The 12751-nt window shown below is 37.7% G+C and overlaps 1 protein-coding gene across 7 annotated transcripts in view; it reads left to right on the plus strand.

The window, feature by feature from the left end:
• Positions 1 to 12751, plus strand: part of TAOK3 (TAO kinase 3) — a 235342-nt gene that overhangs the window by 186833 nt on the left and 35758 nt on the right. For all 7 annotated transcript variants that reach the window (XM_010368266.1, XM_030939977.1, XM_030939973.1 and 4 more), the window contains one exon: positions 5693 to 5827. In XM_010368266.1, the coding sequence (XP_010366568.1) occupies positions 5693 to 5827 (135 nt within the window). The remainder of the gene's footprint in view (positions 1 to 5692; positions 5828 to 12751) is intronic.

Here is a 12751-nt window from a genome sequence, read left to right on the forward strand (position 1 = left end):
GTCTTTTAAATTTGTTAATCAAAAGGTGTATTTTTATTTTACTAAAGTATAAAATTAATTCCCTTTGCCTGTTGCTGCCTTCTATTAGCATAGATCATAAGACTTTAATATATTAAAAGCATTGTTCTTGAATCAGTGTTATTTTAGGTATGCTTATTGAACTCCAGTCATAAGGGTCTCTTTCTAGGGATTATTTAGAGAACATAGAGAACATTTTTTCCTTTTCTTTTCTTTTTTTTTTTTAAATGGGGCAACACTTCATTCTATAAAATATAATAAGTGTTCCAAAAACTATTGTTTTAAAAAGTCATTCTACTGGCCAGGCACGGTGGCTCACACCTTTAATCTCAGCACTTTGGGAGGCCAAGGCAGGTAGATCAAGAGTTCGGGAGTTCGAGACAAGCCTGGCCAATATAGTGAAAACCTGTCTGCTAAAAATACAAAAATTAGCTAGGCGTGGTGGCACGCGCCTGTAATCTCAGCTGCTCTGGAGTCTAAGGCAGGAGAACTGCTTAAACCTGGAGAGGACGGAGGTTGCAGTGAACCAAGATGATGCCAGTGCACTTAAGCCTGGGCGACAGAGCAAGACTCTGTCTGGTTGTGGGGGAAAAAAGGCCATTCTACCCTGACTCCTAAAGCTTTATTTGACCCTTCCTATTGCCAGTGTTAGTTCTTTCCCGCTCCTCTCTTTTAAAAAAGGAACAGCTTTCACCATCTTTGCGGGATTAAAAAAAAGAAAGAAATGTCCTTGAGGGAATAGGATATTCTGGTTTATTTTCACTTGCTTCAGTAGCCTTTCCTATTATTTTTGCTGAATAGAGGGGTGGGTTCTTTGACTCTTCAACTCACATTTGGCAAAGTAGAAGTAAATTAACAGATGAAGGTAATGTTTCTTAAATGGAGCTGTTACTTCTCTTTCTTTCTCCTCAGCCTTTTGCTAGTCATCTTTTCTCTCCAACTATCCTTCCAAGTTAAAAGACGCTTTTTCATCTCCTCCCCTTCCTCCAGCCCCAGCTTTTGATAGCTACACCTGCTTTGGCAATTATTTAATAATTTTGAAATGAACAAAACAAAGGAGAGTGGTGGGTCTGCTGATCCCTTCTCCACAGCGTAAAAAGTGTGGGAGTCTATAAAAAGGTTTCTCATCATCGGATAAAAGCCATTTTTAGATACATCCCCACACACCCCGCTGTGTAAAGGTGTGCTTATGTGTGTGTCACTATTTTACGACTTTCTTAGAGTACAGAGTGGCAGGTTTTTATGAAATACAAATTTGAATTCTGTTAAATAATCCAAAAGAAAATGTCATTTGCTCAAAATCTCCTCAGACCTATATTCTTGTGTTTGTTTATTCAGCAAACATTTACTGAATGCCTACTAAGTATCAAGCACTATGCCAGGTGCTAGGGAGACTGAGATTTTTCAAACGACATTTACTCTGCCTTCAAAAAGCCCACAGCCTTATGCAGAGGCAGACAAGTAAGTGTGATGAGTACTGTGATAAAGGTAAACCCAAAGCACAACTCAGTCCAGAGGAGTGACTTCCTAGGTTAAAGTCAAGTTCATTTAGAAACTATAGGCAAGTGGCTGGGCGCTATGGCTCACGCCTGTAATTCCAGCACTTTGGGAGGCCAGGGCGAGCAGATCGCTTGAGCCCAGGAGTTCAAGACTAGCCTGGGCAACATAGTGAGACACCGGCTCTATTAAGGAAGAAAATATATTTAGAAAAAGAAACTCTAGGCAAATGCCTACACCAGGAGCCTTCATTTCAGAAGTGAAGTGAAGGTCAGACACCTAAAGGAAAGACTTCCAAATAAAAGAAAAGCCCCTTGTCTAGGGTATAATAGTAAAGTTTGTGCCTCATGCTTCACATATTTCATTCTTCTACAGAAATTCAATTCTTTTACCAAAGATTTTGAACAAACATTATGACAGCTTCCTTTTCAATCTGAAGACATTTATTTTTCATGATGAAACAGTGTTGTGGGCTGGGCACAGGAGCTCGTGCCTGCAATCCGAGCACTTTGAAAGGCCAAGGCAGGCAGATTGCCTGAGTTCAAGAGTTTGAGACCAGCCCGGGCAACATGTGAAACCCCGTCCCTACTAAAATACAAAAAAATTAACTGAGTATGGTGGTACGTGCCTGTAGTCCCAGCTACTCAGGAGGCTGAGCACGAGAATCACTTGAACCCAGGAGGTGGAGAGGTAGCAGTAAGCCAAGATAGTGCCACTACACTCCAGCCTAGGCAACAGAGCAATACTGTCTCAAAAACAAAAACAAAAACAACGTGGTAAATTTACCAGGTTAACATAGGTTTACTTAAAACTGGTATTTCAAGGACTTATTTTTGTTTGTTCCTGGACGATTATGTTTTAAAGATAAATTATAACCATGCCATATATTTTGCCTTGGCAAAGTAGATTTATTCTTCTTAATCATCTAAAATCATTCTTTGAAGATTTCAGCCTTATCATTTGTAAATAATCTGTATCTAGTGCATAACTGCATAAAAATAGAAATTAACCCTTTCCGTTGTTAAATCTTAGGATGTGTGCAGTTCAGAAACTCTGGAAGCCAGGTATAGTGGTCTTTTACAAAGGCACTGTTACTTAAAGGGGCAGTATAACCAACAGAAAATACTTCCAGTAAAGTTGATACTTTAATTTCTTTGAGCTTACTTCTCAAGTTACATTCTCCCATTTTTAAATAGCTTCATAAGCTGTCTTTGGAGTTTTGAACCTGTTTTATGCAGTGGAATTGAATATTTTAAAATTCATTTCCTAATGTACTTGAAATGACTATCCACTGTTAGACTAAAATTTTGTTCCATTTTGTGGTCTCTTGTATAATATTTGAAGACTTTTACTGATGGTGATCTCTATTATGAAAATGATCTGGAAAACTGAGAATGATTTTATAAAAGGAAAAAAATTTAGGGGAAGCAAAGAGTTATACTATTAGCATTATTATATTTAAAGTGAGTTAAAAATTTGAAACTATTCTTTGGACTACAAAAATAGCATTATTTTAAAATATATTGAGTTATTAATTATATATGTGTCAACGAAAATCAATGTCATTTCAAGTTGTTTTTTTTTTTTTTTTTTTTTTTTGAGACGGAGTCTCGCTCTGTCGCCCAGGCTGGAGTGCAGTGGCCTGATCTCGGCTCACTGCAAGCTCCGCCTCCCGGGTTTATGCCATTCTCCTGGCTCAGCCTCCCGAGTAGCTGGGACTACAGGCGCCGGCCACCTCGCCCGGCTAGTTTTTTGTATTTTTTAGTAGAGACCAGGTTTCACCGGGTTAGCTAGGATGGTCTCGATCTCCTGACCTCGTGATCCGCCCGTCTCGGCCTCCCAAAGTGCTGGGATTGTCATTTCAAGTTTTAATTTTTCCAGTGTACTTCAACTTCCTCAAGTTTAGTAAACTTAGAAAATATATTGTGGTTTTTAATTGGAGAAGCAGAACCCTAAACCATGTTTCTAAGGAGTTAATTTTTATCAGAGATAAAATAATAAAATTGCACCTATTTGTACATGAATAAATTTTGTTCTGGTCTGTCATGTGGAGAATGTGGATTCTAGTGTCGTTGGTTATCCTTATAAATCAAGTTATTACAATGTGAAACTGAGTTGTTGCCCACATATTTGAGGTCTCCCTCTCAATCAATATACTTGATAAGTTAACCAATTCACCAAAACTTGGTAAGTTAGCATATTCACCAAAACTATGACTTGTTAAGACCTCATATAAAATCACAGGCCTCTACCTAGCATATCTCTTCTGATTACTGGCATTTAAGAGCTGCTTGCTTTTCTGGCACTGTAATATTAAGTTAAATTTTGGACATAAATTTATTAGCAAATATGCAGTAATGTAAATGGTAGCAGGTCTCAGTGCCTTCCTCTTTAGAACCTTAAACCTAGTGCATGAATCCCAATTACACACGTTCTCACTCTTCCCTGTAAAATAAGAGTTCAAATTTCACAAGAAATCATGTAGAATAATTTTAACTGACCCTTCAAATATTTTCTTTTACGTTTTAAAAACTTGTAAGTTTTATAAGCCACCAATATGGCACCACTAACTATGGCTGCTAAGTGCTTGAAACATAGCTAGTAAGACTTAGGAACTGAATTTTGCACTTAATTTTGTTTTCATTAATTTTAATTGAATTGAATTTTTAGCTAAAATAGTCATATGTGGCTGGTCACTGTCTTGTTGGACAGCATGGCTGTAGAATATACTTGAATTTGATATATATGCCCTCAATGGCAAGTTTATTAAAGATCCCTTCGTTATTTGAGCTATAATACATAAATTTTAAAAAATTCTCCAGAGAGGTGTAATGGTAGATACCTTCTCAATACATCGAAGCATTTTAAATGTATAAAAGGAAAAAGAAAATCAGCCCAATTTAATCTTGGGTCTTGGCTTTTACATAAAAATCTGGATGTAAAATTTAATTTCTCCCAAAATTTTAGACTATAATAAAATGTTGTATTTTCTAAACCTCTTTAATTTTTGTTTCCTGATGAAGAAAAGAGCCATTATAAAAAATTTCAAGTGGTCATGGATAAAATGCAATACTGACTTCTCACAAATGGTTTCTCCTAAAACCCTAGGGAAATAAGGAATTAATTTCTCCTTTTCCACCCTGAACATGTACTATTTTAAAATCCCCCATGGTTGTACATGTTTTTGAGGTACAAATTACTATAGTGTCCTTTTTTCTGAAGGGTTATAGCCACTTAATGACTGACCACTTCATCTTTATAGAGAGGAACATCGTCCTTTGATAGCATTTTCCCCTTTAAAAGTCATTTCAGTTGCATTTAAGAAACATCCATTATTATCCTTCCAGGGAATGCTATTTTTTCACTGGGCGTTAGAACAAGATTAATTATCTTTGCCTATCAAGAAGCACAGGCTTGATTAAATCAGTCAAGGACATTAAATTCCAGCTTTACTCAGTCTGGTGACCATACCAATGCTGAGTTGAAGAAGAATTTGTGAAAGTGGCATTTGGTTAAAATTGTACGCCTGTCGCTTTAAATCTAAAAAAAAAAATCCTTTCAGAAGCTGTAGAGAGAAGGTGCTAGAACTGTGTACGATCATGACTGGAAAGCAGGATCCCTCAGTGACTGCCGAATCTTCCCAGCACAAGATAGAGAGGCAGTTCAGCACAAGCCTACATTGGTTCTAGGCAGAACGATGATCCTACCGAACAGATCTCAAATAAAATTAAATTGAGAAAGCAGATCTTTCAAGGGAATGAGGCGGAGGCTCGCTTTTATGTTAAAAGCCACCAGCATCCTCCTTGCTAGACATGGACATGACATTTTTAAAGGAATTATCTGGTTACAGCGTTTTAAGCAAACTGTTCTAAGGAGTCTGTACATTGCATTATTTTTTCTATTCTTTTTTTCTTTTGCATATATGTAATTCTGGAGGTAAAGAAAAAGCCTGCCAGGGATTCAGAAGGCATCCCACTAGCGATCAGCTGACATTCCTAACTGAAGGCTGCAATGTGTTGCTTATTCATTTTGTACCGTGGGAGCTGCGGGGACTAGCAGAGAGCTAAACTATGCATTTCAAACAGCAGTGCTTGTGCAGAAAGAGGGGTGAGAGAGAGGCAGCCGGCGAGGAAAGAGCACAGCTGGACTTTCTCCTTGTTTTTATCCATTTCTGCAGGATCATGTATTCATAAGGGATGAGGCGGGCCACGGCGATCCCAGGCCTGAGCCGCGGCCTACCCAGTCAGTTCAGAGCCAGGCCCTCCACTACCGGAACAGAGAGCGCTTTGCCACGATCAAATCAGCATCTTTGGTAAGCAAACACCCCTCTACCCACCTTCCCTTCCTTCCCCTCCTCCCCATCTGGCAGCCTCTCGCCCTCCCTGAGCCTCTCTCGGCTTCATGGATGGGAGGGAAGGAGTCAAGAATGTTTTCTCTCTCCTAATAATTTTATTCATTTTAGGAAAAAAATCTGTTGGCATAGCAACCTGATTTCAGATATTTTAGCATTGTCTATGGCATGGAAAAAAAAAAACCTTTGTGTGTGTGTGTGTCTGTGTGCGTGTGTGTCTGTGTGTGTGTTTGTATATGCTGTATGTGCAAAATATAAGGCCTTTGAGATGAAGTTGCTAGCCTGTCCGGTTTTTTAAAAGCTATTTATCTTTTCATTGAAATAAATAATGCTAAAATTTTTTTAAGGTATTGATGTATATGTATGCAGGGCACTGTGCTTCTTTTTGTATAGATGCATGTGTGTCTATAATGTATACACACACATCAAAAGATAAAATATAATTTTTAAAAATATATGGTTACCAGCTAATGTATATAATTGTAGAAAATAAGATACTTGTTTCTCAGGGATGGATTGCTGGTTTGTTCTGGTTCATTCATTTATTTATTGCAACAATGGTAGTGGCTGCACTTCCCCATTTAACCCCTGAAGAATTTCCTGGCACCAATAAAGCAAGAAGGGCTTTGTAGGAGAGGATAGGGCTGATTGTGGAAGAAAAGAGACTGTAGGATTCTTCAGCATTTTTACTATTGCAAATGTGATTGCTGGATGCCCTTGTAGTAGCAAAAGGGGTGTGTGCTGGAAGAGTTAGTTTTCATGCCTCCTCCCCTCGGCCCCCCACGCGTGCGCGTGCGCGCTCACGCTCACACACACACACACACACTCACATCGTTTCATCCTTGGCACTCTAAACTCTCTTTAATCTTTTGCTTCTGAATCTCACTTCTCAACCAAAAAATTATTGAAATATTAGTTGTTTTGCCCAAATGGATGTTAGAGGTCACATGGGCAGGAAGAGTTAGTGTACACTGCTTGGCTATTACATTTAGAACCTATGATGACATCATCCGAGGCCGACCCAGAAATGATCATTTTTCTTGTCCTATTTTTCAAACCTGATTTCTACTTTTATTTCTCAAGTCTTTTAAAGGCTTCGATTATACTTGAAATTTACAATGGATTATAACCTTTAAAAACCCAAATACAAGGAAAAATGGAAGTTAAAGCACCTACATATTGCTATGCCTGCTGCTGTCCAAAAGCAAGCAATTTAATTTAAACTGCTTATAAATAAGCCCACTTTTAAGTTCCTTTATATAGAAGTTTCTTATGATCTCTTTGATGAGCAATTTTTCATTTTAAAGGAATGCTACACTATGTAATGGAGATCTTAAAATGTCCACTATGTACTTGCTAATGATTGTTAAGCACCTAAAAATATGCTTTTGCGTCTGGATAAAGCATCATGAGATTACCAAATAATCATTATTTTCATGCCATGATATCTGACAAAAGAAGAAATATGGTGCTTTAGAGAACTATGACTACTTACCATCGACTCTGGTGAGACTTGTACCTTTATCCAGACCCGTTCATGTTGAAATGAGTGGAGATATAATAACAAGCTCTGAGCATCCGAGCACCATCAGCGGTTTTACATGTGAAGCAGACATTACACCAAGTGGCTTTCCCCCTCTGGGACAGGTTCTCTTTTCTCTCTTGCCACACCCTCATTCCCACATCATATATTCATGACCCTCTCCTACCTCCCAGCTAGAGATTACTACAGCCATGCCAGAATAATCTCACGCTCGCATCTGTGAACTCACCCAGGGCTACTCTGTGTGTATATCAGCCATCACAGTCTTCTTTTCTGTGGATGATAAAAGCTGCTTCCCTACTAGGCCACCTCAGGGCTTCGGGCAGTGTCCTCAGGAACCCTCTGAATCCTACAGGCTTCCTAGTGCCCATCCAGAGAACAGCTGCAACCAGTCTCTCGAATGAAGTTTTGATTTGCTAAAAGGCCCCTGCCCCTATATTAAGTTAAAAACAGAGTAGCTGATATGCTGTTGCTTTAGCCGCAAAATGAGTCGTTTTTTGTGGTGCGCCCTCTCTAAACGTAGTGCTTTGGGAGTCATGGTTGGGATTGACGGAAGTTTACCAGAGTTCAGTGGTATTTGTATCTAATGGCTTTTAGGGAGGGAAAAAAAATGGAAGGCAAAAGGTATGGTGTTTTGTGGTTCCATGTCCCATTTTGAACAATCTAACTATTGGTATGGATTTTTTAATGTATATTACCAAGTACTACAATTCTACCCACTATATTGTTTTAAAGCCTAATGCCAATAGCAGTATATAAATCAGGACACTGGAATATCATAAAATATTTAATTTTTAAAAATATATTATGAATTCTGTTGTGTTTTATGGATCCCAGCTCAAACGCAAATGACTAACATGACATAAAAGTAAGAGCAAGATCATGGGAAAGTGAAAGTCCAGTATAATAAAGAATCAAGTCATTGTTGAAATCTTGCCTTCTCATAGTTGGTGGCAATACTATATTTATTTATTCATTTATTTTGATTTTACTCTTTCTTTAACATCTTCTAGTAGAGGCGCTAACAAGTCACAAAGAGGTCCAAAGGTCAACAGGAAGGAAAAAGGAAATTAGAAATTAGTTTTTCAGGCCGGGCGCGGTGGCTCAAGCCTGTAATCCCAGCACTTTGGGAGGCCGAGACGGGTGGATCACGAGGTCAGGAGATCGAGACCATCCTGGCTAACACGGTGAAACCCCGTCTCTACTAAAAATACAAAAACTAGCCGGGCGTGGTGGCGGGCGCCTGTAGTCCCAGCTACTCGGGAGGCTGAGGCAGGAGAATGGCGTGAACCCGGGAGGCGGAGCTTGCTGTGAGCTGAGATCCGGCCACTATACTCCAGCCTGGGTGACAGCGAGACTCCGTCTCAAAAAAAAAAAAAAAAAGAAATTAGTTTTTCGATAACTACATAAATAAATGATGAAATGCATATTTTAAATTGACTTGCAAACTGACAAAGATATTAGTTTTCCTAAAATTTGTTTATGAGCCTACCTCTTCAACATGAGCCTAAAAGAGGCCTGGCTTTGTGCTTTTCCCCCTTAGTATTACTTTCAACATTGTACTTTTGAATGAGGTTACTGACAAGTGTATGAAGAAGCCCATGGGCTTTGGGCCTGTATTGCTACATGCCTTTATTGTTTTGGCACCTTCTAACTGAGATTTTTGTATTACGCACTGCTGCACAGTTGCATTTGTAACAAAGGATAAGGAACGACTATAAACTTTGATACCAGATGAAATCCTGAGAAAACTTTAGCATTGTAACTTTTTATTACAATTGTACAATTTTTATTATAATTTTCTAAGGACAGAGATTATTGCCCTTATGTTGAAGAATTAGGAAAAGGAAGGGTATTTCACGGCATCTTTATTTTAACCTTTCTTTTCCTTCTTCTGTAAGGAAGTTCATATTGAGCTCATGTGTTATCTGGAAAAAGGAGTTGTTTATGTAGTTCTGCAGAATCACTAATCTGATTTCTTGGGCCCTTGAGATGTGCCTTCCTTGAGTTTTTATGGAGAGCCTCATGTTTTAATTATATTAGTGATTCATGAGGGTGTTTTCAGCTGTTGCTACATCTGATGTCATTTCTTCTGAAAACTTTGTAATGTCCGGAGCTCTTGGCTGTTTCCATGGTAGAGATATTCATATAAAGAGCGCTGTATCTATTAGAGTTCAGCTTTTGACTTTGTGAAGGAATTCTCACTGCCCCTCTTCACCTGTGACTGCATTACATAGGCGAATTTATGTTAGAACACATGTCGGGGAGAAGGGCATGAGAGGGGAATTCCCAAGGAGGCATGTAGGAGAAAAGTATTATTGTTCTATTAATGCAAATATCGATTCTTTTACTTCGCTTTGCCAGATTATAGAAAAACCCATAAAAAGAGAATCTTTATTTGGAGTTTTTAAAATGCACCCTAATAATTCAGCTAATTGTGAAATTGGATACCTGGATACCTGAATGAATTTGGTACATAAGAATAAAACTATGAGAGCCTCATCAGTAAGTGCTACTGTTTCAGCTCTCATGAGCCCAGTCCTATTTGTAAATGCTTGAAAATGTGTTCTCTTCCTGGGCAGTATACCAGAGAATGCTTATCAAAATATTGCATATCTCTTCACTTATTCTTGACTTCTTAACTCACTAAGGTCATTGCTGATACCATTTCTCACTTATGCTGTCCAATCTACATGCCCAACCCATATGGTCAAAGTCTCTCAATAAATGTGTGTTGAATAAATGAATGAACGAATGAATGAGGTCACCTCCAGCCCTGCTATCAGATGAGAATTTGGATTTATAAGTTTGCATTTCAGAATTCTTCATGTAACATATTCTTTTCTAAATGCAGAATTGCCTGTTATCAGTCATTACTTTTAGCAAAAACTTAAAAACAGTTTTTCCTTAGGTATTCTAAAGAATAGAATGTTAAGTTTCTAATGCCAAAATGTGACTCACTGTATTCTTTTTAAGAACTTGCTATAAATTTCATTTGTTCTAAGTGCTAAGGTGGCCACTTTTATCATATGCATCATTTTGATTCTTACATATTATTAATCTTGTAAGTTGGCTTTGATCACTTCAGAGGGTAACGTTATCTGCCACCATGCTCTTGTTTTGTGTTCAGGAAGTTGCTTATTATTTGTGTTCAGGAAGTGCGGTGTTTTGTACACGGGAGGGACACTCTGCACTTCGGATGAAGTGGTTTGTTTTAGGGCTGAATTTTGCTGGAATTAAATAAAGTAGCATTGAACAGCTGTAGGAACCTTTAGAAAACAAGTTTTGGTCTTCCTTTTCATGGTACATTATTTATTATTTATTTGTTTATTTTACATATTCTAGATACATGAAATGAGTAATAATTCAGATTCAGAAATTATACATAATCTTATAATCCACAACCTGGATACAGATACAGTTGTTTTTGTTTTTTTTCTTTCCCTTAAATGTGCCCTTTCTTCTGGATCCACTTCTTCTGATCTATGTCTCCATCACCAGAAATACTAAGTGGAGGGCAAAGGGACATGCTTCGCAGAGCCTGGCATCAGAAGGAAAGAAACCAGCATACGTTGAGTATTTCCTAGGAGTCAGACACCCTGCTAGGCACTTTCACATGAGAAAGTCCTCTGACCCTGAGGAAGATAATAGTAGTTGCTCTCCCTTTACACATTAAGAAACTGAGAGACTTTAAGAGGTTAAGTAATTTGCCCAAGGTCAGTTATATAGTAAGAGATAGATGAGGTTTTTCTCCACGCAGTCCACTGGGTACAGCAGGGTGGTACTGCCCACTTTTAGTTGACTACATTTTCGAGACTGCCATTGTAAAAACTACATTCACTACATCTTTATAACTTTCTCCCATTTCAGACTTACTCGATTTGTAATTTAGACTTACCACTCTCTCTAGCTTTGACTTTTTTGAGTGTTGATTCCCTTTATTACTTTATAACAGAAAATAGTCATTCTTTTTCTGCCTTGGTGATAAGAATTTCCTCAGGCAATTCAAGAACCCTAGGAATCCAAGGCCTTATAAAAATTAAAGAGGTAAATTATATGTGAAAGCACTTTTTAAACCATATGCACTGAAAAAGTTGTGGGCTCTTATTTTTTATTTTATTGACCAAAAAATGTATTCTTAAAACTCATAGTGTACACTTAAGACACAGACACACATAACTCTAAATATCACATTTTTTGTATATTTCATGTTACACTTTACAGCTGAAATATCTGGTTATACTTTTATTTAAATTCATCTATCCAGCTTGAGCATGGAATTATAAAGCTTAGTATCTCTCTATATACCCAAAAAGACAATTTGAAACTTAGAAAGTTTAGTTGTGACAAATGAAAGGTGATATTAGGAGTTTAAGAAGGTAATTATCCACATTATGGGAAGCATTCAAAAGCAAAATGTCTCTCCTGGAATCCAGTGATGTACAATGATAGCAGATCGAGCTCTGTAAATATTCTTTGCCCCATCCTTGTACCAGGTGTGATCTGGTACAAGTAGAAAGCCACCCTCTTTACAGAGACCCACACACCAATTAAAATAGAAAATTTTCTTGACACAACTCATTTCCCTTTTATCTTTAGGCCTCCTGGTTTAGGAAAATGACCATCCTGAGAATATTTTATTGGCTGTAAGCCAATGCTTATGGCAAGTTTTAAATGTGTCATGATAGCTTAGAGTGTGCCATGCCTCCGCTTTGGGAATCTGATTAAAGAAGGAATGCTAAAATAAGAAAAAGTATCTAGCTAAAACATATCTAAAATGCATTACCCTAGCCCTGATACTTTACTGCCATATTTTTCTGAAAAACAGTTGAATTCAGAAAGGGCTAAATAGTATCCTTTCTATTGATTAGAGTTGTTTCTTCCTTAAAGTTGTACTTCAGAAACATATAAGCATGAAGAAGTAAAATTGACACATATATGTCAAACTACGTCTTTTCCTCCTTTTATCTTGACGTATGTCCATTAAAAAACACATTTTCTGATAACAAAATAGATCATTTATTTTCTTTAGAGGGTTAGGTGCCTTTTGGGTGATGCTATCCTTTTTTGGTCTTAAAATATCCTCTGCTCTTATTCTTAATACTTTAAAGAGTATTATCCTTCAGAAAAGAGAAATGAATATGAAACCCAGTATTAGTGTCAGCTGGAAAGGTTTCAAAGTTTGGCTAATGTTTAATGGTGCACTTTGATAATACTGTCTTGTAACAGAACAGCACTCTCTTGATAGTAAGGACTCAATTTAGTATGCAGGGCCACCTTCTGAAAAGAGCAGAGAAACAAACTCTTCTTTGTATAAAATGTATTTTAACCCATAAACTGAA

Source organism: Rhinopithecus roxellana, chromosome 10 (genome assembly GCF_007565055.1).
Source record: "Rhinopithecus roxellana isolate Shanxi Qingling chromosome 10, ASM756505v1, whole genome shotgun sequence".
Taxonomy (NCBI): domain Eukaryota; kingdom Metazoa; phylum Chordata; class Mammalia; order Primates; family Cercopithecidae; genus Rhinopithecus; species Rhinopithecus roxellana.